General features: G+C 43.1%; 1 protein-coding gene across 2 annotated transcripts in view; it reads right to left on the reverse strand.

Annotated features, from left to right (window-relative positions):
* The window catches only part of SHB (SH2 domain containing adaptor protein B), a 251,296-nt gene extending 224,760 nt beyond the window's left edge, over positions 1-26,536 (reverse strand). Inside the window, exon 1 of one of the 2 annotated variants that reach the window (XM_088461260.1) lies at positions 24,996-26,534. In XM_088461260.1, the coding sequence (XP_088317386.1) occupies positions 24,996-25,685 (690 nt within the window). In that variant the 5' untranslated portion in view covers positions 25,686-26,534. Of the gene's footprint in view, positions 1-24,995 lie in introns of both variants that reach the window. The other variant, XM_088461261.1, reaches the window with a different exon arrangement.
* Between the last annotated feature and the right edge of the window lie 333 nt (positions 26,537-26,869).

Here is a 26,869-nt window from a genome sequence, read left to right on the forward strand (position 1 = left end):
TCAGTAGACATAAATACACCTAAACAATATCTCTTTTTAAACAAATAAATAGTAACAAAAAAATAAATAAAAAATACCCGTACTAATTCTATGCATTTTAATGAACTCACTATATTGAGCATGCACAAAAGAGAGATCACTTATTTCTGACTAGCGGGGATACCCAACCTTGCCGGGGTTGAAGATTGGACCCTGAAATACACCTGTAGCCTTCATTTTTTTATATCGTCCTTGCCTATAACCTGAATAACTATACAAATTAGGAGTAAATGACAGTGCAGGCAGGTGTTTTCTTATACCGTTTGGAATGAGATATATCAGGAGCAGACTGATTTACAGAACGTAAATCAGTATGTAACGTGCTGATGAATAGGCCCCTAAATACTTGGGATTAGTATTTTTACTGACCTCTCTATATCCTACACCTCTATACCAGCTTTCACGTTATTGATCCTTCTATACCCTACACTAATTTTACTGACTCCTCTAAACTATACACTAGATTTCTGACCCCTCTCTATTCCCTCAAAATACTGAACTCTATAGCCTACATTCCATCACTGACCCCCCCTCTATACCTTACACTACATTACTAACCCCACTATTCCCTCCACTAGTGGACTCTCCATAGCCTACATTACATGACTGACCCCTCTATACCCTACATTACATCACTGACCCCTCTATACCCTACATTACATCACTGACCCCTCTATACCCTACATTACTGACCTCTATATAACCTACACTACATTAGTAACCCCTCTATAAGCTACAGTACAGTGTAAAACATTAGTATACTACCCCTTAGCTCTATAGAGAGATAAAAACACTGGAAAAAAATAAGACAAGAGGGTATAGGGCAGGATGTACTAAGCATCACATATGCAATGCAGTACATCCCACCTCTTATCAGGTACACACCAGGTTTAATTATGTATGTACTTAGAAATGTGATTAAAATCGCGAAGGACAGCTCTCCCGATAAGAGCTACTCCTTGCGATAGCCTCGGATAGAGGGACTTACGGGTTTAATACCCAGAAGTCCCCCCGGCATCCTACTGCAAATGCACAGAAGGACGCGCGCACCGCGAAAGGAGCTAGAAGGTATCCGATTGAATCCCTCTCAGGGGGTGTCCCAATAAGAAGGCCACCGAGATGAAGCACCAGAAGAAACTGCATTTTCTGGAGTTTTAAATAAAGTTTTCAGTTTAGTACATCCTGCCCCCAAAGTGAGCAACAGACACAGACACAGTAGACCGAGGAGAGAGCCTTAAAAAGTAAAGCACCTGGGAAAGTAGGGCAACAGACACACCATAGAGAGGAAGGATAGAGAGAAACACTAGAAGAAGTAGAATAAAAGGAGAAAGTGAGCAAAGGACACACAAGTGGCTAGGGGAAAAACACAAGTCTAACACATGTACACTCATCTATAGAGTAGTCTGCATAATCTACATGACTGCTCAGCTCCTGTCTTTCTGACAGCCCCATGACTTCACTGGAGCTGCTGGACCACAGGAAAAACACTGGGGAGGTTTGTCACCAGACACAGACCAGACAAGAGGCCGCAGCTACAGAAAGGAGGCAATAAGCAGCAGGGAGAAAGCAACACAGACAAGGGGAAAAGGGGGGAAGGCATTACAGAGCATGAGGAGGCAGCAGCTGCACAGAGCAGGGAGAGACAGTGCAGATGTGTTCTCATACATCTAGTCTCAATACGCCACGCAGCGCACTTGCCTGGAGTGAGTGAGCAGCAAGGTCCTCTGCTAATCTGCAGAGCAGAGGCAGCAGCTGCACAGACCAGGGGTCAGGATAGAGCAGAGGAGAAGCAGCAGCTATTGGCAGACACTATGGTGGTAGTTGGCAGCGGTGTGCAACGGTGGTTAGTCCACACAGCAGTTGACTTAACCGGAGGTTGGTTATTTAACCAGGTATAACCAGGAACAGGTAACACAAGGTTAACGGCAAATACAGGTTACAAGGATTGTCCAGTTGCAGCTAGGAGCTTTAACGTTATGCTGGGCATTGTGGTGCACCAGAGTAGCACAAACAATATATGCTGGCTTAAACACAGTGGGGGCAGTCGGGTTTATATATATCTGCTGAGATGGTGGTTGCGGCACAGTGGACTTTGAGGTCTCTGGACTTTCTCTGTTACAAAGAGTAACTCAGGGGCATGTATGTTCGTACAGGATGCCGGGGGAAAGACTAACATGGAGCCGCTTATGTGTAGAAGCGCCGGTCGGAAGCCGCACCTCCATATATAGCCGCTGGGACCTAGTGCTTGGCAGCCGAGGCAAAAAGAGGAGACGCACCTCCAACAGATGCCAGATACAGAGACTGAGGGGCCTATTCATCAATGCTAAAATAACAGTTTTAAAAGGACACTGATATCTCCTGGTTAAGTCTGTCTGTGTTAATTTCCACACTCCCCATACATTACTATGGAGATGTAGAAATTAGGCTATTCATCAAAATCCGAAAATTATGTTTTTTCGGAATTTGATGGTTACTATACATCACTCTCAGGTGGCATATAGCAGGTTACACTTACCTGTGTCAGCGTGAGCAGGTCCTCCTCTACTCCCTCCGTCACTCCCTGGTGCCTTCTCCGGCTCCAGCTGCTGCTCTGACACAGACTGTGTTCTCCCGGCAGAACACGGTCAAGTTTAACAAACAAAACAAAAATAACAAAAAAAAAAAAAACAGTAAAGTTGCGATAGACGGCCAGGTAGGTGGGGAAGGGAGCGGACAGACACGGAATTACCGCAGCTGTAATCAGTGCCGCACATGTGCAGCTTTTGTGAATGTAACGGCGCATGCGCAGCACTGGATTACAGCTGCGGTAAGTTATAGCAGATCGGGAAAAGTATCTATTTTCTGAAAAGCTGTCATCGCAAAAATGACAGCTTTTCGGAATAGATACTTATGGAGAGGAGGAATGATGAATTCCTCCGATAATTAGGTAGAACGCGATGCGAGTTCTAAACCCAATTACCTCCATCGATTTTTTAGTAATGATGAATAGGCCCGAGTGGCTGGGCTGACTGCGGATTCCCCTGATTGCAAGACCTCAATAGATACCACCCTTTATCTACTGTATGTGCGGGCATTTTAAAGTAATATTCCCAGATATTGTGAAAATGTAACCTTAGTCATAACAGCATTTACAGAAACACCGAGGCTGCTGCTTGAAGTTGTTTATCCCGATGCACCGTGTCTGAAAATCAGGATGAAGTTGCAGAGGTGTGGTACGGGTGGTGATTGGTCTTCGCTCTCTCCCTCCGAAATAGTTTCAATGTGGTGAACTTAATAGGTTTACTGGTTAAAGTAGGTCAGAACGCAGCTTTAAGACCTCAGTCAGACAGTCAAAGCAAGCTCCTAAAACACAATTACATCACATGCCTCAACAAAGCCTAATAAACAGTCTGACACCAAGGGTCAAATGAATAATTAAAACCAATGGACCCTTACCCAAAAACACGTTAACACAGGTTTACTTTGCATTTGGAAAGCTTTAAGAGCATGCTTCTAACATTCTGTTAAAAGAAAGTACAAAGTGCAAGGTTTTGTGTACACTATCATACACCCCTGTGTAAGCAAAACAGAAAAGGAGAACCGATCCTCTTTTTGCCTCTCAAAAACAGAATGGAAAAGAGATTAATTTAACTATCACCCATATGTAAAAGTTTCTTGCTGCATCTACGCACAAACCAATATATTAAAATATTAATTAATCAGGGATTATATGTAACATACATGATTGTCTATAATACTGGTTGAAAAGTTTTAAATGACTTAAACGGTGGGCCAAATGTAGGGCATGCTTGCTGGTTGAATCATACATAACGGATGCACAAACATACAATGAACTTAATGGGATGATCCACCTACATACAAAAATACACTGTAAAATACAAGTCCTGCTCTTAATAAAAACTGCCAAAAGATACCAATATATTATATGTATGGGTATTCATACATTGTCAATTGCATGATTCCTGCAAACAAATACTGCTTGTGCTAGGAAAGGTGGGATTAGGGAGGGTACAGCCATTTGTACTTGGGCAGAGTACATTAAGGGAGTCATCACACAACTGTGAACAAATGGTGTCCGGGACAAAGATATCATCAACACACTTGACAAATGCAAATTATTTGCAAGTGTTCAGTGTCTGGTGCAAGTACCGGATGATGATGCTAGGCATTTGTGACTGCCCATTTGCAAATGCACAGTAAAGGCTATATTGCTTTCTTAGTTGCTTGCCCTTATATATTATGACTATGAGAACATTTTATCTTTTCTTGTGCACAAAAGATAGAGCGTTGCTTCTGCTGTATTAGAAACATTATCAGTTTTTACTGATGTCTAATAGCAAATGCATATTTGTTAAGCAAAGCAAATGGTTAAACACATGGGCACATGCTAGTGAAGCCAGAGCCGGATTTACACTTCATGGGGCCCTAGGCAAGTTACTGGTCTGGGCCCCCTCACCCTTCCCTGCGCAAAAAATGGTAAGGGTTAATTTATTGCCATATTGCCATATTGGAGACAAAACAATTCAAAACCTTTATACATTAAAAATGCTTTCTTCAAGGAATAAAGCATTTCTAAGTGACTGTAATCTGCTAGAAGAACAGGTATTGTGGCAATACAAGTACTGCCATCATAATTGTGCAGTTCATATGGGAAAGCTTTCGCTGGTGAAAACTGGCAAATGTTACTGCAGTCAGGGTTTTCACCAGCAACAGTAGTGTTATAGGGAAAAATAATTTAAACAGAAGATTGTGCTTAACTGCCATGTTCAGGTTTCTCCATGCCACTTTCAATCATCAGCCAGCAGGATTCTATTACCTTCAGCAGAAGAGAAGGAAGGTGAGCGGTGAAGAAGGGACAAGTGGAAGAGGAAAGTGGGTGGCTGGAGGAGCAGCAGGGCAAGAGGAAAAGTGGTTTGTGAAGGGCACAGGGGAAAGGTGGGTGGTTAGGGTACAGGAAAAAAATTGATTATGGGGGATAAATGATAGAATTAGGTGGGCGGATAGATATAATAGGAGAAGTAATGGAAGACACAAGCAAAGGAAAAAGGGAACACAAAAGGCCAGACACACACAAAGATGGGGGGGGGGGGGGGCATGGAGACCTACACACCTGTGACTGAGGGGGAAACATGGAGACATACACACCTGTGACTGGGGGGGGACGGGACATGGAGACATACACACCTGTGACTGGGGGCGACGGACATGGAGACATGCACACCTGTGACTGGGGGGGGGGGGGACATGGAGACATGCACACCTGTGACTGGGGGGGGCGCGGCATGAAGACATGCACACCTGTGACTGAGGGGGGGGGGGCATGGAGACATGCACACCTGTGACTGGGGGGGGCGCGGCATGAAGACATACACACCTGTGACAGGGGGGAGAGGCATGGAGATATGCACGCTTGTGACTGGGGGGAAACATGTAGATATACACACCTGTGACTGGGGGGGGGCGGGACATGGAGACATGCCCACCTGTGACTGGGGGGGGTGACATGGAGACACACACGTGTGACTCGGCGGTAGGGGAGATGGAGACATACACAACTGACTGGGGTGGGGGGGGGGCATGGAGACCTACACTCTGGTGCCTGTGGGGAGATGGACATGAAGAAATTCACACTGGTGACTATGGGGGCGACATGTAGAGATACACAGTTGTGACTGGTGGGGGAGTGAGTACACATACAGTATACACTGGTGTCTGGGGGGAGGGGAACATGGAGACACACTACGGCATGAGGGGGAACATGGCGACACACTATGGCATGAGGGGGACATGGAGACATACACACTGGGGGTGGAGGAAGCGGGACATGGAGACATACACTGTGTATCTCCATGTCCCCTTCCCCCCACCTCCAGTGTGTATGATACACCCTCCCTGGAGGTGGGGGAGGAGGCGTGGAGACATAACCATTGGTAACTTGGATGGGGGGCATGGAGACATATATACTGGGGGCCTGAGGGGAGACATCCATACTGAGGTCTGAGGGGGGACATGGATATATACACATATATGACTGAAGTTGACAGGTACACATAGTAAACTAAAGAGAACAGGGCAGAGGTGCTCTGACAGGAAATATAGAGAGGAGGAGCAGCACAGGTCAGATGGCATCACACTTACTGTAGAGTGTGGCCATCTGTGAGTCTTGAATAGTGAAACCCCATAATCTTCTGTTGTCCCTCTGTCCTGTGGTCGGGGCTAAATGTGTTGGGCAGTGGCACGCACAATACATTACTGTGCCAGCACCCGACCCCAACTCCGCATCATTGCTGGTGGCTCCGCCCGCACCATGCCCCTGGAGGATAATGGTTGCCTCCTTCAGCGGCCAGCCAGTGATTCACGCACACCCGCTCAACCATACATTACTGTGCCAGCACCCGCCCCCAACTCCACATAATCGCTGGCAGCTCCGCCTACACACCACACCCCTGGAGGCTTAATGGGAGCCTGCTTCAGTAGACAGCCGGTGATCCCCACACACTCGCTCACTCAGCTGTCATATGGTGGCCCCACCAGCAGGTGGAGGGTTTTTTTTTTGTTTTGTTTTTTTTACATACAGTATCTTGGTGGTCGGGAAAGGAGGGCCTCCTAGGACCCACCAGGCCCTAGGAGTCCGTCTGTTGCCTTGTGGTAAATCCGGCCCTGAATGAAGCCAATCTGCAACCAACTCGCAATGTATATTCCTCACATAAATGAGATTTGTTTCTTTGAAAGTAGATTATGTACAGTTTTGGCCAATATTTATCTAGTACAGGTTGAGTCTCCCATATCCAAAATGCTTGGGACCAGAGGTATTTTGGATATCGGAATATTCCGTATTTTGGAATAATTGCATACCATATTGAAATGTCTTAGGTATACGGCCCAAATCTAAACACATAATGCATTTATGATTTATATCCACATTATACACACAGCCTGAAGGTAATTTTATACAATATTTTCAATAATTTTGTGGCTCAAACAAAGTTTGTTTAAATACATGAAATTAATTTATGTGTCATATACACCTTATACACACAGTCTATAGGTCATTTTATGCTTTATTTTTAATAATTCTGTGCCTTAAACAAAGTTTGTGTGCATTGAACCATCAAAAATCAAAGTTTTCACTATCTCAGTCATGCAGAAAATATTCTGTATTTCGGAATATTCCGTATTTCGGAATATTTGGATATCTGAGACTCAACCTGTACTTCCTATTAGCAGTGAAGGATTACATTAAGTATATGACAGAGTTTTAAGTACAAATACAATGGACCTTACAATTAAATGGGTCTCTGAGATTAACTGCCGCACATAGTTTACTGAGTAAGAACATGGATATTAAAAGTAGAGATGAGCAGTTTGGCTTTGCCTCGGATCTTCCCGCCAATTTTGGATCTCAGAACAAGGAAAAACGTCATCTTTCAAGGTGATATGTGCCAAGATGTCCGTGAAAGATGATATTTTTGCCTTGTTCTTATATCTGAACTTGACTGGGAAAATCTGAGCCAAACCGAACAGGTAATCTCTAATTAGAAGAGACGCTCAGCATGTTGTGCTGTGAGAATTTATAGGCCACTTACTATAGACAGGCCAATGATAAATGGTTGCATGAATGAAAAGAGAAACCTTGGCACAGACATTGCTCCCTGTAGTAAAACTACACAACACCAGACATTGAAAAGGGCTATCCATAATCAGAGAAACCTGCATGGCTGAAACTGCATGACTGGCATACTGTCAGTGACATAAATTCTGAGAGACACAAATTTAAACAAATCTCACAGCTCTCCTTAACTCAACTTTAGGAATGTGCAAGTCTGTTCTACTTGATTTCAAAACCAAAGAATGTCTGCCTACAGCCCTTAAGCTGGCATGGTTTACTTTTCAAGCCAATGGCATTTTTATCACATCCACTCTGGGTCAAACTAATGATTGTTTTTTTTTTTTTATATATATATATATATTATTTTGCATGTTCACAATATTGTTGATTAAAATAGGTATATGTTGCAAAAAACACAAGCAGATGCTCCACATTCAAATAAATGATTACGATAAGATCAAGCAAACCTGCAAGACATACTAAGGAGTATATTTAAACGGGATCAGTATGTTAGACCGACGGACGTCAGCCCATACCGACACCGGAAGTCCGGAGGTTGAAGATCCCGACAGGAGAGGTAAGTAGACTATCCCTAACCCTCTCCCCACCTAACCCTAACCCTCCCTTAGGGGTGCCTAACCCTAACCTCCCCCCCCCAGGATGCCTAAACCTAAGCCCCCCTCCCTGCATCCTAAACCTAACCCTCAAAAGGGGGATGCCTAACCCTAACCTCCGCCCGGGAGTGCCTGACCCTAATCGATCGGTATGCCGTGCGTGGGGATTTCGGCGTGGGGCTGATAGGCGTCGGTATTTAGACACCCGTCATAGTCCCATGCCGGGATTTCACTTTCGGGAAGCCAACGTTCGGCATTTCAACCGCCGGCTTCCTGACTACATACCTATTTAAAAACTGTTTGATTTCCAGCAGTTTTACCACAGGATTTCAATCAGCAAATTTTAAATGCAATTCCCAACATAACTTTTATAGACAGACACACATCACTATGGTGCACATTTATCATTTAACTATTTGCGGCATATTCCCGAAAAACAGTGTTCGGTGGTTTTCCGGAACGCAGTCACTTCACTCCAAGCACTTCGTAGGGACAGGCTCCTTTTGTCTAGAAATTAACATTAAAAAAAGAGTGCTTATTAAATTACACTAGTCTCTAGTGTGTGTGGTTTTTTTTTCATAGAATATTTCTACTTAGTTCTAATACAAAACAATTTAAATAGACACGTGTGAAATTGTGTTAAGATTGGAGCCATCAAGCATCAGCACTATGATTATCCAGTTGTGAAGACAAAAAAAACAAACTATGGGCCTGATTCAGAGCCACTCGTAAGCGGCAGCTCGTTCGCTCCGAGCGATGTTTGCCCAACTGCGCATGTGTACGGATCGTTATACGCATGCGCGAACCAGTCAGTGCGGCCGAAATTCATGTGCTCGCAAAATAGCGAATGGCTGCTAATTTGAGTGACAGAATGAGGCATATGTGGGTGGTAACAGGGGAAGGTGCTTGAAAACGGGGAGTGGAGATCCGATCGCAGGCGTGCTTAAAGGTCAAAACGGGCGTTTTATGGGTGTGCATATTTAAAACAGCAGCGTCATTGACCACGTCACTGGGTTTTTTTTTAGCCAGAACTGCTCGCAAAATTGTGGTAGGAAAAACCAACCCCAAGAATAGCGAGCAGCTCATACCCTGTTCGATGTACTCGATTAATCTAATAAATAGCGGACATGACGTAGGATGCGAGCGGCCAGAGGGCGTAGTTTCCCAAAAAACGACCGCAAGTTTTGTTCGCTCGTTCAGACCTAGAGGTGTGAACAGACCGCAAACAGCGAACGGCTCATTTGAATAGCCACCCCTATTTTCTGGACGAGCGAGCGCAAATAGCGACCGGCTCTGAATCAGGGCCTATGTTGCCAGTTTTATACACCAATAAAGGTTTATTAGGCACTGTTATGTCTGTAAGGTCTGTAAATGTCTACAAAATATCTTGTCCAATTTTTGTATATATTACAATATATACTAATTGTAATAAACTTATGTTGACTTAGATGTAACAGTCTAAAGTACACCTTATCAATTTTCGGAATTTGATACAGCTACTAGTCGCCACTGTGAGGTGGCGAATAGCAGAATCCACTTACCTGTATCAGCGTGTGCAGGTCCCCCGACGAGTCCCTCCGGCGCTCTGCTCCGTCCTCAGGCTCCGGAGGCTGGTCTGTCATGTGTGCTCCCCAGCAGAGCACAAGAAAGTTTTTTAAAAAAAAAAAAAGGTTTTTTTTATTGTAATCTGTCATGTGGTCTGCTGGGAAACCACATGACAGACCAGCAGGACGGATCCGGAGGCTGCTGCTCGGACAGGTAAGTCGGGGTGGGGGAATCGGGGGGGGTACGAAATTTAACGCATCTGTAGGCAGTGCTGCGCATGCGCTGGTTTTACAGATGTAACAGCGTATGCGCAGCACTGTTTCCAGATGCGATAAGGTAGTGTAGGCAGGGAAAAGTATCTATTTCCCGAAAAGCTGTCATCGCAAAAATGACAGCTTTTCGGAATAGATACTTATGGAGAGGTGGAATGATGAATTCCACCTATAATTAGCTGGAACTCCATGAGAGTTCTAAAGCTAATTATCTCCAGAGAATTTTAATGTTTAATGAATAGGCCCCATAATCTGGAAATGGAAAGAACATAATTTCACCGTAAACCGGCCACGACCAGGTGCTCCTCGCAAGATTTCTGACAGAGGAGTGAAAATAATTATCAGAAGAGTTGTCCAAGAGCCAAGGACCACTTGTGGGGGGCTTCAGAAAGACCTGGAATTAGCAGGTACAATTGTTTCAAAGAAAACAATGAGTAATGCACTCAACCGACATAGCCTGTATGCATGCTCACCACGCAAGACTCCATTGCTGAAGAAAAAGCATGTTGAAGCTCTTTAAAAAGTGTGCTGCACAACCTTTGGACAAGCCTGCGAAATACTGGGAGAATAAAGTCTGGTCAGATGAGACCAAAATATAACTCTGAGTGCCATGATACCATGTTTGGAGGAGAAATGGCACTGTGCATCACTCCAAAAACACCAACAATGAAGTTTGGAGGTGGGAACATCATGGTGTGGGGCTGTTTTTCAGCATACGGTACTGGCATACTTCATGTGGTTGAAGGAAGGATGAATGGAAAAATGTACTGAGACATTCTTGATAAAAATCTGCTGCCATCTACCAAGATGCTGAAGATGAAATGAGGGTGGACATTTCAGCAAGACAATGATCCTAAACACACAGCCAAGGACACTCTCAATTGGTTTCAGAGAAAGAAAATAAAGCTGCAAGAATGGCAGCCAATCACCTGACTTGAATCCAATTTAAAATCTATGGAAAAACCTAAAGATCAGAGTTCATAGAAGAGGCCCACGGAACCTTCAAGATTTGAAGACTGTTTGTGTGGAAGAATGGGCCAAAATCACACCCGAGCAATGCAGGCGACTAGTTTCTCCATACAGGAGGCGTCTTGAAGCTGTCATTACCAACAAAGGCTTTTGTACGAAGTATTAAATAAATTTCAGTAAGCATGTTCAATACTTTTTCCCTGTGTAATTTCACATTATTTACACATAACTTACGGTAATTTATGGACATCTATGGTTTGATTTCTGTGCATGTGTGGATTGCATGGGTTGTTGCTGACATTTGGTGAAAACTTAATTACAATAGCTCCATTACAAATATATTTACTGAGAAAAATGTTGATGTGTTCAATACTTATTTTACCCGATGTGTGTGTGAAAAAAAAATAATATATATATATATATATATATATATATATTTAAATTTCCATTTACAAAGATGATGGGCAATAGTTTATTTCAGGGTCCTCACAAGGACAAAATGAAGTGTCCACACAACACAAATAGTACTATTCAAGTTAATAAGAAGAGATTACTATTTAGTCAGTGAATAGCCGCTACTATAAAGCGTTATTGCCCTGGGTGTCATCTATATGATGCAAAATCATCTTTGGTGAGATCAGAAGCTGGGTTTATGGAAAAGACTGGCATTTTAAGTGAAACAGAAGTTTGCGCAAACCAATGGCAGGCGTTTCCAAGGATGCCCTCACTTCAAAGTATGAAGGAGATACACTTGTGTAGACTTCTGAAATGAAAAGGAGGAGAGGCCGTATTCTTAGGGAGTTACTTGCTGTGCAACTAGAGTTTTTCCCCAGCAGAGTTGTTGTACATTGGAGTCATTACTATACTTATCTAGGGATGAGCTTTACCATGTCCTTTTTTAGTATTTCTGTGGAAGAGCAGCTGTCAAGGGTTACTGCAAGAAATGTAATAAGAAAAGGAATTTTCAAATACACAAAAGTGACTAGTGTAAAAAAGACAAAGAGGGGGAGATGTATTAAGCATTGGAGAGAAAGTGGAGAAGTTGCCCAAATAAACCTCTGTCATTTATTTAGCACAGTATTTGAAATAACAGCTAGATGCTGAATGGTTAATTTGGCCAACTGTTTCACTTTCTCTCTCTCCAAGGCTTGATACATCTCCCCTTGCCTTAAATGAGGCTAAAATAAATGAGATGCAGGAGGGAAAATGGAATGTTTATCTAATGAAAGATGTTAGAATCTAGTTTAATGTTTTATACTTTGTAAAGTGTGCTGTCTAGATTTGTTCGCCTGCTCAGAAGCCTAGGCGACTTCCAGTTTGTGGTTTGTGCACTGGGCCAATCATATAGGTGAACCGAAGCAAAACCAAAAGCAATTTGCTCACTGGGAATGAGGTCCACTGTATTCATTCACATTAATCACTAAGCAGAAGGTCAGCAGGAAAAATGACTTAATCAGACAAACCGCATGTAGTCCCCAGCCATCTATAGCCATTGTTTTACAGAAAAATCAAAGCCTGATTGTAATGTTTTGTGCTTCATACAAGGAATAAAAAGGTATTATCACCACAGCGAACTCTGTATTTTTGCTGGCAAAAATGTAGATATTTTCCCCAATGTATATTTAATTTGATTTATAGGATTCTCTGTATAATCAAATATGCAACCAGAAGTTAAAATTTTACTCCAAACATCTAAAAATGTTCGATATGATTTTATCACAAATTTTAATAGTTGGATATTGTTGCTATATTAATAAACACAGTACTTTCAGTTCCCGCGCTCCTCTGGGATAGGTATCAGATTTTGAAAAGTTAATGAATGAGAAAATTTCCCCGGAATGGGTTCCTATAATGTTCCTTTTCACCGTCTTTCTTATATTCAAACGATTCAAATAGTAAATATGCCACAGTTCCTCAAAAAAATGAAAAGTAGTATATAGTGAAGTACAGTTTATTCAAAACATAAAAACATCCATAAAACACATAAAGGTAGCAGCGTACCAGATATAGAATTGGGGTGTAGGACAGCTCACACCCAAAATAGCATGTACAGGGATATAAACAGTCACCTCCCGGGATGGGTTCGTGTGGTCTCCCTGATGTCTATACTGCGGTGGTTCGTCCTCTGACCCCTACTCCTGGTGATCTCAATGCCGCTCCTCACTCAGGTAACTTTTCAAAATCTGATATCTATCCCAGAGGAGCACGGGAACTGCAAGTACTGTGTTTATTGATGTTTATTGATGTTAATAGGGTGTAAGTGGCCACCCAAGCATTTCCTGCAGCACCATAGTATTGGCGCGCTCATTTCATTGTGAATTATTTGTATTGTTGCTATATTGTTTTTTTTTAAAAGACAATATACCTGGCTTTTCAAATGGGCTTAGTACAGTTATACTTATTTTATACAATATACATGCAAATCATAGGAAAGGTCAATCCATACTTGATTTTGGTTTAGTAGGAGTAAAAATTGACCACAACACCAATAGTACCCCATTTACACGGACATGAAAATCACGGGTTTTTGCACGTGAATGCGCATTAACCTGGGATTTTCATCAGTGGAAACTGCGCAACCAGAGTCCAGTAACCCGGGGATCCAGCATGGGTAGCTTGCAGGTCGTTCCAGTGTCACCCTGCAGTGAAAACGGTGCGACCCGTGTCACGATGACCCAGGTCGTGCCGCATGCTACCTGTTAGAGCGGCTTCAGTGGCTGCAATTTCCACTGCAATGCCGGAAGACCTGGGTCACTGCAGACTCAGGTCCGGTGTGAACGGTGTCGACCCGGGTTATGCCCGGGTTGGCACCGTTCACACCGGACCAGAGTCTGAAAGGGTCTGAATCCCGGGTCAGACCCAGAACTTTGGTGTAAAAGGGGTATAAGAAAATCTATAATTCATCCCCCAATCTCTACAATATACTAAGAATTGATTTATTTTTAGTTCAGGCAATTTTCTTCTGCTGAGAAAATTGGTATTTTTTACCCATTAATTTTATTAGGCAAAGCATTTCAATGCAAGCTGTAGGTATTTTCCCCTAGAAATGGGAAAAGCTCAGCCAATCACAGACAATACTTACCTGCTCAGCCTATCACAAGTGGCCAGCATGCATTTACCTTCTGTCCCATTAGAATAAGAGAGCTTGCATCAAAGCAAGGAAATACAACTGTGGGATACTGGTGCTTATAGCTCCACATGTCCTAGCATTTGCAATCAATCAATAGTAGACAGAGCTTGCTGGGACTTGCAGTTGCACAAAATAATAACTTTTTCCCCCCAATATGCTTACTTACTTAATTTAATGGAGCATATGCTTTTTCTGCACCTAGTACAATGCATTGTCCAATGAAATAAATGGGAAAACTCAATATTCTCTCTTTCTGCGATTGTGAGCTGTATGCTAATTTCTTTCTACTGCATGGTAATGGATTCCTTGCACCCACCAAGGATGGATATAGATGTCACTTTTTTCCCCCTTTAGTTGACCCTGAATAACACCACTCATGTCAAGCCAAGTGATCTGCAAAGAAACACTTGAAAGCAACAACATTTAATAGGTTGCTTTTCATTAACTCAGAATGTCTATTCCAGCTTACATTACAGTCTAGCTGTCAGGAGAAAAAGCAACGTCATGCAATTGTTTTGACATGAGTGATAAATCGTAATAGATTCCATCACCTAAGTGGGTTAGCACTGAAATGTTTAGCTTTGCCAGAGGCAGGGAGAGTGAAAGGAACATTAATTCTTATCAACTGCAGAAAAATATAGTCTTAAATATATCAACTTTTGTATACTGAGTACACAGTACAGTGATATCTTACATTGTTTATTTTACTGTACAATATTGACGAGTGAACTATACAAGACAAGGAAAGTTGAAAATATATTATTTGATGTATAATATAAAAGTAATATATTATGGATATTGCTGTGCTTAGGGAAACTATGGCCTAAGAAAGCTGGCTGGCCCATCACAAGACTATCCTTCATTAATGGTGTGAACTTGCAGAAAATAAGACATTTGGCCAGACTTGTTAGACTTTTATTAAAGAAAATCCCAGCGCTGTGAATCACAGCATTAAAGTCAACAATTTTGCAATACAGATGATCCACAAATCAGGCCCAATATATTATATGGTATACTCTATACACAAACTTTCGCAAAATTTGAGTTTATACAAATATCACATCCAAGTAAAAAGAGTTTCAGAATTTTGAATACATTTTTATAGTAAACTTGTGTTTTAAAACATGAAATACAGCAAAGTCCCAACTGAATTACAGGAGATTTACTAACTTCAATATTGCACATCTAACTTTGTGCTGCACTATGAACAGAATGTTTCAATCAGCGTAACAGGTTGATACCTAGATCATAGTAAAGATGTTTCCATATGTGGCGGTTTTGTTTGCCAGTGTTACAGATTTAGACCAAACTGGACAGGAATAAGGGAGACTCCACCAACCACAAATGCTCACCGACAATGACTGAACTCTGGAGTTCATCCAGACCCACTCACTAATATGCATACTTAGAGGCATGCATAATTAAAAGGCAGCATCATAGTACACGTCACCGAGCTTGTTTTTACACTGAAGTGCTCGCAGTGCTTGCAGAAGGGTATGGTCAACTTCAAGCGCTGCGATAGCATCCGATGTTACCCGATGTAACGATGGCTGCATACACATCCTGGACATGACGTGCACAAAAGGCCGTCTTAAAACAGGCTGGTGGGTGTCTGTGATCGCTCTCTAAGCAATACTGGGTGTGCTAATGCATTGCTGTGCGATAGCACTGCCTACACAATTTGCATACACATCGTGTGAGCAGCTCTGAATTAGGCCCTCTGTTCAGATAAAAAGACTAAGGGCCTGATTCAGCAAGGATTGTAATTCTGCTTATACACTCGCACTGCAGTTGCTAATATCAGCGGTGCTATGTAAATGTGTGCATTCACATTGTCAACGCAGCCCGACATAAGGACGTCCACTTCCCCTTACTCACATCCGTATGCTAGGGGAACACAGCGAAACAATCGGTAACATCGGACCCTTACGCACAGTTAAGGCAGGTCAGACCTCACTCAGGAATTGCTAACTTCTGTGCATGCTATGAGGCCTCAGGCATTTGGTATCGCAGAGGCTAAATTTATGCACGCCCATGCAACGGCGTTGAAACGCAGTGGCACAATGCATACGCAATGTGAATTAATTGACCGATTGCATGCATATTAGCAATTGAATTTTTTATACAATTCAATATATTCCCTACAACAGTGGTTCTCATGTGGTCAATTATGGTCTGATGGTTAACTGTGCACACTGATTGTTAGGCCACAACACCATCATGGATTGCAATATCCCTGCACTCGCTGACAGACACGGGCAGAGTCAAACTGGTCCAGAGGGAATCAGGGATATCCCAGGCGGGCCAGGCCACCTGAGAAACCCGTCCATGCCATCAAACCTTTTGCAACTTTGTGGATTGGAAGACCCGTACTCAGAAAACCATATATTTATATTAGGTCTGACTGGTTCTTTAATAGTAACCAACAAATAGTTACCCTAGTGCCAGGGCTAGGAGAACAGTTCTATTTCAGTGAGTGAAAGATGGTGTTTGTGTAGTAGTAGTAGTAGTAGTAGTAGTAGTAGTGGGTAAGAGGTATTATATACTGCACTGATTGTGGTATTTCAGAAGGCAGGCAATGTATTTGATGAGGGGTAAGTGTGGTGAGGGAGGTACAGTGTGAGGAATAGTGGTGTGGGTAGGCTATGTGCCTGTGAGTAGTAGGGGTAAGTGGTAAAATATACTGCACTAACAAATGTGTGAGTGGTATTTCACAGGGGGGTGATGTATTTGGTGCGTGGTGTATGTAGTGTGTGATGTAGTGTAATACAGGCAGCAATACTTACCCCTGTGTCCTGATACAGATGAGCCTACAATGATAGTTTGTGCTCTCTGGGGGTGATTAAGTAGTAGACTGAATTGAAAAGCTACACACAACAAGCTTTGAAATTCCGTCCCTGCAATTATGTTAATGCAGTAGGAGACGTCATGCCTCCTCCATGCATTAATGATCCGAGCTGCATCTACAGACACAGCATTGGATCATCTGCATGATCCATGTCCGGGATCCCTAAGGGAGAGAGAGGTCAGGAAATCTCCACCAGCTGATGGAGATCCTGGCCTCTTCCCCCCCCCCCAACGGTGGTGACATGCCTCAGTTTTGAAAAACAGAGGCTGTAACCCCCCTCCCCACACACACCCCCAAACTGCAGCAGGCTGTTGATCACTACACCAAACAGTGCTATGTCTGCGTGTCTGAGACTGCATAATATTATTTTGCATTAATTGTTGAAAGACCCACTCAGTGGCTTATACACACCCCTTCAGTAGGCTGCTGCATTTCACTGGTGGGTCCTTCATGTCCCAGTCAGTCACTGGACACAGGAATGGTTAGAGGAAATGCAGCACCATGCACTGCTTGTGGCATAGAAAATAGAGTAATACTGTGTCATATACTGTGAACTAAGGATATATGTGCAGTCCCAGGATTTCTTAGGAGGCCAAAGGGGCTGTGATGCGGGCAGAATCCATTCAACATACATATAACATTAGTAACTCACCAAAAATGTGTTTGTATATATAATTTATATAGGATTACATTTATGTTAGAGCAACAGACTGCACAAAAAGTAGATTCTACAGCATGTCCCAAAAGTCTAAGCACTGCTAACATCATACTTACAGCATGAGAAAGGATATCGGGTAAGCCATGCAAAGGCAGACACATTAATAATATATGCTGAATTTCTGCACTCCACTTTACAGACATGTAGCATGCATATCAACTAGTTGGATTTCAGTACACGTAAAGCTGGCCACACATCTAAAACGTTATCTTTCCAGCTAACCAACTAGTTGTCCAATTGGAACTAAAATCTGGTAATGGATGGGAGCAAAAAACAATCAGCCTTTTGTTCCCAAACACTAGGAAACAGTCAACAGTAGTCGTTCAGATAATTTGCTTAAATTGGTGTGATTTAACCAACTTGTCTGAATAAACGTTTTTGTCCGTTTTCCAGAGTTTAGGAGCAATAGAGCAGGTGTATGTTTTGGAGGTAAAATAATTTGGTTGTTTAAAGGAATTAAAAAAAAAAAAAAAAGGACCAAGTAAGATAAAAAAATAAAAAATAAATAAAAAGGCATTAATACATCATACTCAAACGAAGACGGATATAGGTAGTCTTCTGGGGTTGATATGATATATTGGCTTGCAGGCACCAGACAGGGGCAGGTGAGAAACAAATAAATATCTGTAAAGCACTGCTGCTGTCATTTTGTACACACAAAAGACTACACAAAAAACCAAGAGCTCTGCAAACATACCTAGCCAGCAGAATAGAGAAGGGTTTCACAATGAAGTGAGACATTCCTGCTAAGGAACATCAAGAGGCAGGTGCAGCAATAAACAGCCAACTCATTTGATTGCACTGTAGCAATTTCCTTCTCTACAATTAACCAGCTAAATGGCATGTAAAACAGAATGTCTTGCACCTTTAATTCACAGTATAGAGATATACGGCTTCTTGCTTTTCTAGACATATATACAATTGTTACAAGATGCTCATTGAGACGTCTATAGTTTAAATATTTTGAGTAGAAAATGCAAATCAAAAAATATTAATTAAAAAAAATTGCTGTCAGAGATTTGCAGACTATCCTCTGCTACTGGTGTCAAATGTGTCACAGAACCTACATTGAGGAATAAAAACACAGGCTGGAGGATAACACAGCTCATTTATTCTTTTGAAAGCTCACAGATACACACAATATAAATGTCTTTCCATCAGTGACAACCCATAAGGACCTTTATCACTGTCCAGTCACAGGTCTAAATCAGCAGTCTCTTATCTATGCTAACTAATAACAGAAAGGAACCACACTGCTAAATTATTTGTAAGGCAAACTAAACCTGTGTATGTTGTAGGAATGGTTAATGGTAGAGATATTTTAAAATAATGGAAGAGCATATAAAGAAATACACATCCTGCATTTTCTGACTTCCAGCATATAGCAATATTAGTTTATTCTGTAGGGACAAAGCTTAGATAAAATAACAGAACATCTGAGACAGCAATGAAATAAGACACTGCAATGTCCCAGGGTATGCGTTCCGCATCCCGACGGACGGGATGCCGACGCTTACATTGCCGGCGCCAGAATACAGACGCCGGCATCCCGACCGCCGGTATGCCGAAGGTAAGTAATGGGGTTGGGTGGGTTAGGTGTATGGATTAGGCACTAAGGCGGGGGAGGCTTAGGTTATGTAGAGGGGGAGGATTAGCCTACCGACCAACAAATGTCGGTATGTTAACCCTGCCGAGATCCCGGCGTTGGGATTCTGACCGCCAGGATCGCGACTGTCTGTATTTCATACCAATTCCTGTCCCAGGATATGCTCACGATTATTGCTCAAACCAGAGTTATTGTATATTTATAGAGCCTGCTCCATTCACAGCTCCATATACTATTATGATTCTCAACTTTTGTTCACAAATTGCCGCAAACTGTCTGCATCTAAGTTTTGGTCAAATATTATAACATTTCACATTAAGGGGTCTATCCATCATCACTTAGGGGGGTATTTATCAAAGCTGGGAGAGAGATAAAATTGTGAGAGAAAGTACTAACCGATCAGCTTCCAATTTACATTTTGTAGGCTGTGTTTATAAAATGATAGTTAGGATCTGATTGGTTGGTAATTTATTGTTTTCAATTTTATCTCTCTCATAGCTTTGATAAATACCCCCCTTAATTTCTACAAAAAATAATATACAATATTTTTGGAGCGCTGCGGGACCATTCGCCATCTTCAGATGGAGTTTGCTCCCGCACTTGCCGATAACCCTGATCCTTCCTTATGGGAAGGAGTCCCGGGTTGTGAAGAGGGACCCCGATAATTGCGCTCAGACCCCGATAATTAACAGAGTATCAGTGAAAACTACAATACACAGCAGTAATTATAGCATTGCATAAGTACTAAACATTGAATTAACACCGTAGATTGGGTAGGACAACTCGCTAAGGCTAGCAGGGACAGTGGGAATCCATTACGTACTCCAGAGTATTGCCTAACAATGTAATATCCCTTTTACACCAAAGCCTTGGGTCCGTCTGACATGGGATTTGGAACATGGTTCCAACACAGGACAGACCCCGTTCACATTTTGGCTCCGACCGGGTAATTCCTGGGTTGGGCCATTTACACTGTACACGGATGCAGCGTTGTCTCATCCAAGCACCGGCGAAAAAGTTATCATCTACAAGCGCCGGTGAGCCGGCTGTTCTTATGCTGTAATCGAGACCTCCCCGTAACCTGTGCACTACCCGAATTGGATTGCCAGGTCACTGGACCCGGATTATTTTTCGGGGACCTTTTTACACTGAGCCTCGAGCAGGGTTGACACTGCAATAACCCGAGTTATTTAGCCAGTGGGAAAAAGGGTAATAGTTAAAGTCGCTGGCAAGAAGAAGGAACTACTATAAGCACAGACCTTATGCAAAGCAAATGTTGGAATAGTGATGTGACATGAATTATTCTTTAACACATTATATAATATCCAGAGAGTACATGCCTCCAGTTTAGCATAAAGATCAGTAATTCCGAAGTAAACCTAATCAGCTCTCATTTCATTCAGCAGTCGAAGTGTAGCTCATAAGGGATTACAAACACCTGTGTGGTTGAGGGTTAAGGATGCAGTTAACATTTTAAAGAGCTAAGGATGTATCCACTGTGACCCATACATCAAAAAGCAAAATGACAGCAGTGGCACATCTATGGCAGTTGGGTGTTGTTCAGCTCTTGTTAAACATTCGCTTCTAAACCACAGGTTCTCGAACTCGGTCCTCTGGACCCCAAACAGTGCATGTTTTGAAGGTCTCCTCACAGATCTGTGTGGGGTCCTGAGGACAGAGTTTGAGAACCACTGTTCTAAACTATTCTGCATTATCATTAAGACACATCAGGTCTATGTTATACTTTCTGCTAATTACCTTTTATATCAAAATGATGGGAATTTAAGGGAACAAAAACAGTCAAGAGCCCAATTAAATGTCTAGGGAAGTCCATACGCAAATACTAAAGTGTAATCAAATATGAAAATAAGGAGATTACGTTTGCATATTATTACTCATGGTATGTGGTTAGAGGTAAAGCATGTCCATTGACAAACTCAGTGCAACATTTTCTGTGAAATCCTGAATGACTCATTGGTAATATTTTGGCATTTATGGTTTGTAAAATTATTCTGATTCTTATATACCGCTTTGATGTATTAGGCTGCATATTCCGATTCCAGAAAATAAAAAAGTGTATTTATTATTTACATGAGCACAGTGCTGCTTCGTTTCCATTTGAACCACTGTTTCCTGCTGTCTAATCTGAACCAGGCAGCGGGACATTTGAAACAGTGGTTCAAATAGAAACTGGTCAATGTCAGTAAGTGATAAATAATTGAAGTCCAGAAAAAACACATTAAAAAAAGGAAAAAAAAGGAAATTGTACCAATATTATGGGAAATTAACTTTGACAGATGTATATTTGCAAATGCATGACGATTATTAATCTACTTTCTACCAACTAAAGAAACACATGGGGTTCCTATATCCAGAAACCCTCAACGTTCTTGAAAAACTTGAAACCCATTCCATAGGTAACAATAATGTCTCTAGGGCTCCAAGCCCTGAAGAGTGCTGAATGAATTCATCACTCAGTAAAGCGATAGCTCTGACAAGACCTGGCAAAAAACAGGCCTGTTCCTCATTCACTTTAATGTCATGCAGATTGAGCACATCATTGCTTCAGTGCACTGTGGTTATTGGTCAGAAAAGTGTGGAGCACTAAGATCTGACATTGCCCATTTATAATATACTTGTTAAAAGTCAAAGAAAGTAGAAGTTACAGTTGAAATTTACAGAAATGTCCAAAACACAATGCCGTTTAGTTGGGTGATTATTCCACAGTGACATGACTGAAAAAGGTATGGCATAACTTCAACATTGCATCCATCTTTGAATCTGGCTCGTAGTCACCTGGAAGAAAGCTGGGATTGCATTGTGTGTGGTGAGTAACTGTCCACAAGCGCGTCCATATTGCTGATAACAGATAGTCATTTGTGAGGACCGAAAATATGCGCAATTAAACCCCAACCATCTTGCAACTTTATTTTTAACCGGCTTTATTCTAGTAAAACTAGACTAATTTGTTTTTTTACATGAGATGCTTGTAGAATATTTGGTGGGCTGGAGAAAGTTATGCAACTCAAGTATCTGACAACATAGCATTTTCCTTATATTTACTATACACATAATTCTGACTGATCATTGTATAATCCTGGTAAATTACAGCAGGCAAATGGATAGACAGAGAGAAATGGTTTGCAATTAGGATTCAGTTTAGAACCACAATGATATTGTACATCTAACAAGCCCACGCCGCATTCTACAGTAAGGTACAAAAAAAAATAAAAAATAAAATAAAATGCAAAATGTAATAATAATTATAAAAACAATGCCATAAAAATGATGCACATCTTTGGGGGCTGCCTTTTATTCCCCACGTCACTGCAATAAACTGCTCAAAACTTTTTTATTTTAATGGATATGTCAATAGTAGCTACTATTTTATCAGAGCACAGAAGTAACATACTGTCAGGCTGCAAAGTCATACTTATGTTACAACTTGGTTTCACTAGACCTTACATTCATTCCAAAGGTTAATAGGGGTGAAACAGCATGAACACCATTTGTTTTTGTAATAGCCATAAGGCACATAACGTAGCAGCTAAAGCAGCTGTAATGCACTAAATTGGCAGAATTATATTATATACTCATACGCAAGTTTGTAGGATGGAGGCACAAAAGCTCAGGCAATAAATTCCACCCATATTTTACATCTCATGTAGCAGTTATGAAGGCAAGAATCTGGATTTTCAGGTAACAATGGTCAACATAAAATGTCATCTTCCCAGAAAAGAACTATGATGAAACTTTATGTCATGTAATAGATTAATTATAACACCGTAGGGAAAAGCACAGACAACATCTGAAAAGCACAAAGTAGTCATTGTTTGGAATGTACTATTACCTAGACTAGAACAGCTACAGCACAGCCCTCTGTACTGTGCGTGTCAGTCTATACTTGTATTAGACATGACTTGACACACTTAAAGCACTGTGGGTTATATTGGAGCTCCTCACATGCCAATCATGAACACAAATGATCACTAAACAGGTCCAACAGTAACATAGCTTGCTTATCTTCTACTATGCTGCTTCTCTGTAAAATTGCATAAATATATCAATCAGGATAAAACTGATAATACAAGTCTAATGGTGCGTACTCACGGTACGATTAAAATGCACAATATGAACGATAACGATATTGATCATATCGTTAATATTGTGTATTTTTCGGTGCCTCCAACCCACCAAGGACCTGCGATGTGCGGGCACATATGGACGATAAAGATATCGTCCATCGACCGTGCATGCAGGCCAACATGGTCGATATCGGCTAGGTTACTATAGGGACCCACGATCATTGATCGCGGGCCGTCGTTGGTGGTGTGCTGGATGATTGATAATCGATCATGCAGCACACCCGGGAGATCGTTCAGCTATATCGTTATCACTGACGGCCGTCCCGTGTGTATGCACCATTAAGTAAAATAACTAGCACAAAGAAGTCACAGAAGGCCAAGATCACCCGTCCATATAGAGACATCAGTATTATTTTATGTACAGTTGGACAAGAAGCTAAAGAGATCTGTAAACAATGCTCTGATAGGGTGCTATTTATCATTAAATATTAATGTATACCTGCAAATATTTAGTATCTCCTAGATGTATTATGGAGGTAGCGCAGCAGATATCTCCAATATTTGCTGTGGCCCTCCATTTCTGCCAGCAGCAGCAACCCCCATAGGTTTCTATGGGTGATGCGATGCTGTCAGATTTACCATGTACCGGAATGCGAAACATTCTGAAACTTGGTCCCCATAGCTTACACCATCTGAAGATGGCATAAGCCACTGAAGCCTATGGGTTACACATCGCAAAAATTACAGGGAGAGAGTTCCATAGGAGCCACCCCCGTCAATGGCCGTCACACATGTGGTCAGTAGACTACACATGTGCAGGAGTACCGGGACAGGAGTGAAGAGACCGCTGACGCGTCGCTTCATTCCCAGCACATCGCTGGGACGTGCTCCTTTTAGAGCCCTTGTCCCTGCAGGTGCATTTTGTTACATTCTGGCTCTATGATCGCATCCTGCAATGCGATCATGGGTGCCAATATCGCGCCCAGATACCATTGCAGATGCGATTATTAATAAATGGGCCCCTTAAGACTCAAACAGTTTAAAAGTACAGTGGACGCAGGTAATGAGAAAGCACCAGTGATGAAGATAAGATGTTTGTGCAGAAAACAGGTATATATGAGCACTGCATACCCATAAAATTATACCTATGTGTATTATAATATGAGTAGTTTACATTGTACGCAGATTAGGCATAAAACAAGTGAAGTGCAGTTTTACAACATAAGAAAGATATCCAATACACTGTATGACTCCTACTGAGTGAATGATTTATACAGGACAACGTGAGCATTGCGGGAGCCTGTAGCGGACTACCAGAGATCAGTGAGGGTAAATGGCAAGTCACATACAGTAAATTACATGGACAGACAGAGAAGCAATAAGCCCATGGGGCAATAACCATATAAAACGAATGGAGTCAGGCAGAGAGGTCACATGACATGTACTATACAGGCACTTGCATCCCCTATTAGGGGACTGGCAGTGGGTGGCTGGGCGCAGCAAGGGCGGCAGAGGCGTCATGCTGGTGACTGCCGCAGGGCACACACATTGGCAGCTTACCTTCTCCTTCCTGCCCGGGTTACTCTGCTCCTCCGTCTTGCTGACTCCCCCTGTCACGGCCGGGCTCCATGTGACGGCAGCTGTGCCAGATCCACCTGCGCCGACCACGTTGTCACCCCAACCGCAGCTATCTATTTTGATGAGCCGGTGCTTGGGTGACACGATGTATTTGAGATCCGTCCCCCCGGTGAGGAGCTGCTGCTGCTGGTGTCGGGCTCCAGCCGGCCTCCTCTCGCTGTTGCTGCGGTACAGATGCGGGGAGGAGGACGAGGAAGAGGACGAGGAGGTGGTGTTAGTGCTGGAGCCGGGGTAGGGCTCCTGGAAGAGGCTATTGCTGCTGCTGCACCCGGGCGCCCTGACGCTGCCCCTCCTGCCCTCTCCCTGCTGCTCCTCCCTGCACATGGCCCGCAGCTTGCGGAGGGACGAACCGGGCCCGTTGTATGGATCCTCGAAGTCCCTCTCCTTCTGGGCCCGGTAGGCTCTGATCAGGTCGCTCTCCTCCCTGCAGTGCCCGGGCAGCGGGGACGTGTGGTGGTGGTACTGGGGGAAGGGCTGCTGCTGCTGCAGGTGGAAGGAGCGCTCGGTGCCCCCGTTCCGCTTGTAGTCCGGCCTGGGTGGCTGCGGGGGACTCTTCGTCTTGTTGTTATTATTGTTGCCCAGGCTGAAATACTTATTCAGCCATTTGGCCATGGTCAGCAGAGGTGACGGCCGTGTGAGCCCGGGGTGACCTCCGGCTGCAGCTGATGCGCTGACACTCCCCCCCCGGGCTGGGCTCACATGGAACAGCACCAAGTTCTGGGGCAATACTCCAACACCTCTCCCTCCGGCTGCTGCACCCCTCTGCGGGGCGGCTGGGGGCAGAGCCCGGGCAATTATACACAGAGCACAGTCACCCAGTAACGCTAGACAGTTACACACAGCACTTCCATGGAGTTAGCGGCTGATAGAAAGTATCTCCGCGTGGGAGAGAGTAACAGGTAACCGGCATGTGCAGCGCAGGCTCCGCTCTGATGTCCCACCTGGTGCAGTCAGCGCTGCACTGATCCGCTGCCTCAAGTCACATCCACTTTTCTCTGTCCCATTCACACGGAGCTGCTGAGCCACCTCGTTCTGCAAAGCACTGCCACTATATCCTGCACTCAGCAAAGGGAAGAGAGGATTAGAGTGCTAGCTTTTGGAACGAATCCTGCTCACTTCCAGTTCTCTTTACTTGTTGAATCGTCGCTGACACCCGCAAGCTGCTGCTACGTGTTCACTGACTGCTGCACACAACAGAGAGAGACCGTGTAACCCAAAAACATCCACAGGAGCTGTGTGTGTGAGCCGGGAGTCTGAATTACTTTTCCCCCAAGTGCTGACAGCTCCTCTCTGGCTGCAGCGTGTAGTGAGACCGGAGCTCACCTCTAGCTGTGTGACTGCGAGGAGGGGCCAGGGTCTGAGCACCCTCCCCTCTCCTGTCACACTGCCACACACCCCTCACATACAGCCTCCTCTGACACCCGGGGATTCGCACCGTGCAGCTGGGCGCTTCCCACCACAGCAGGCGGCGACACTTTGCAGTTATTCTGCCGTTTAAGCAGACTGCTCAGCCAGCTACTACAGGAGTGTAGCATATGGAAACACCTACAGCTTCATTAGACTTCAGCAGCCCTGTGATATACAGGTATACGTCTCATACTTATACATACAAACATTAAAAAGGCAATGTTAAGAATGCAGGTGCGTGCAAAACTGCAAATCAGTGTATCTGTAATCCTATCTCTTATAGATCTGGAATACATACATATACTGCCCCTGTTGGAGACAGCAGAAGCACTAACAGGCGAATCTAAAAGTAAATGGAATCAAAAGAAAGACTAAGCATAAGGAGGGAA

This window comes from Taudactylus pleione, unplaced genomic scaffold (assembly GCF_031769625.1).
Source record: "Taudactylus pleione unplaced genomic scaffold, aTauple2 ptg001032l, whole genome shotgun sequence".
NCBI lineage: Eukaryota > Metazoa > Chordata > Amphibia > Anura > Myobatrachidae > Taudactylus > Taudactylus pleione.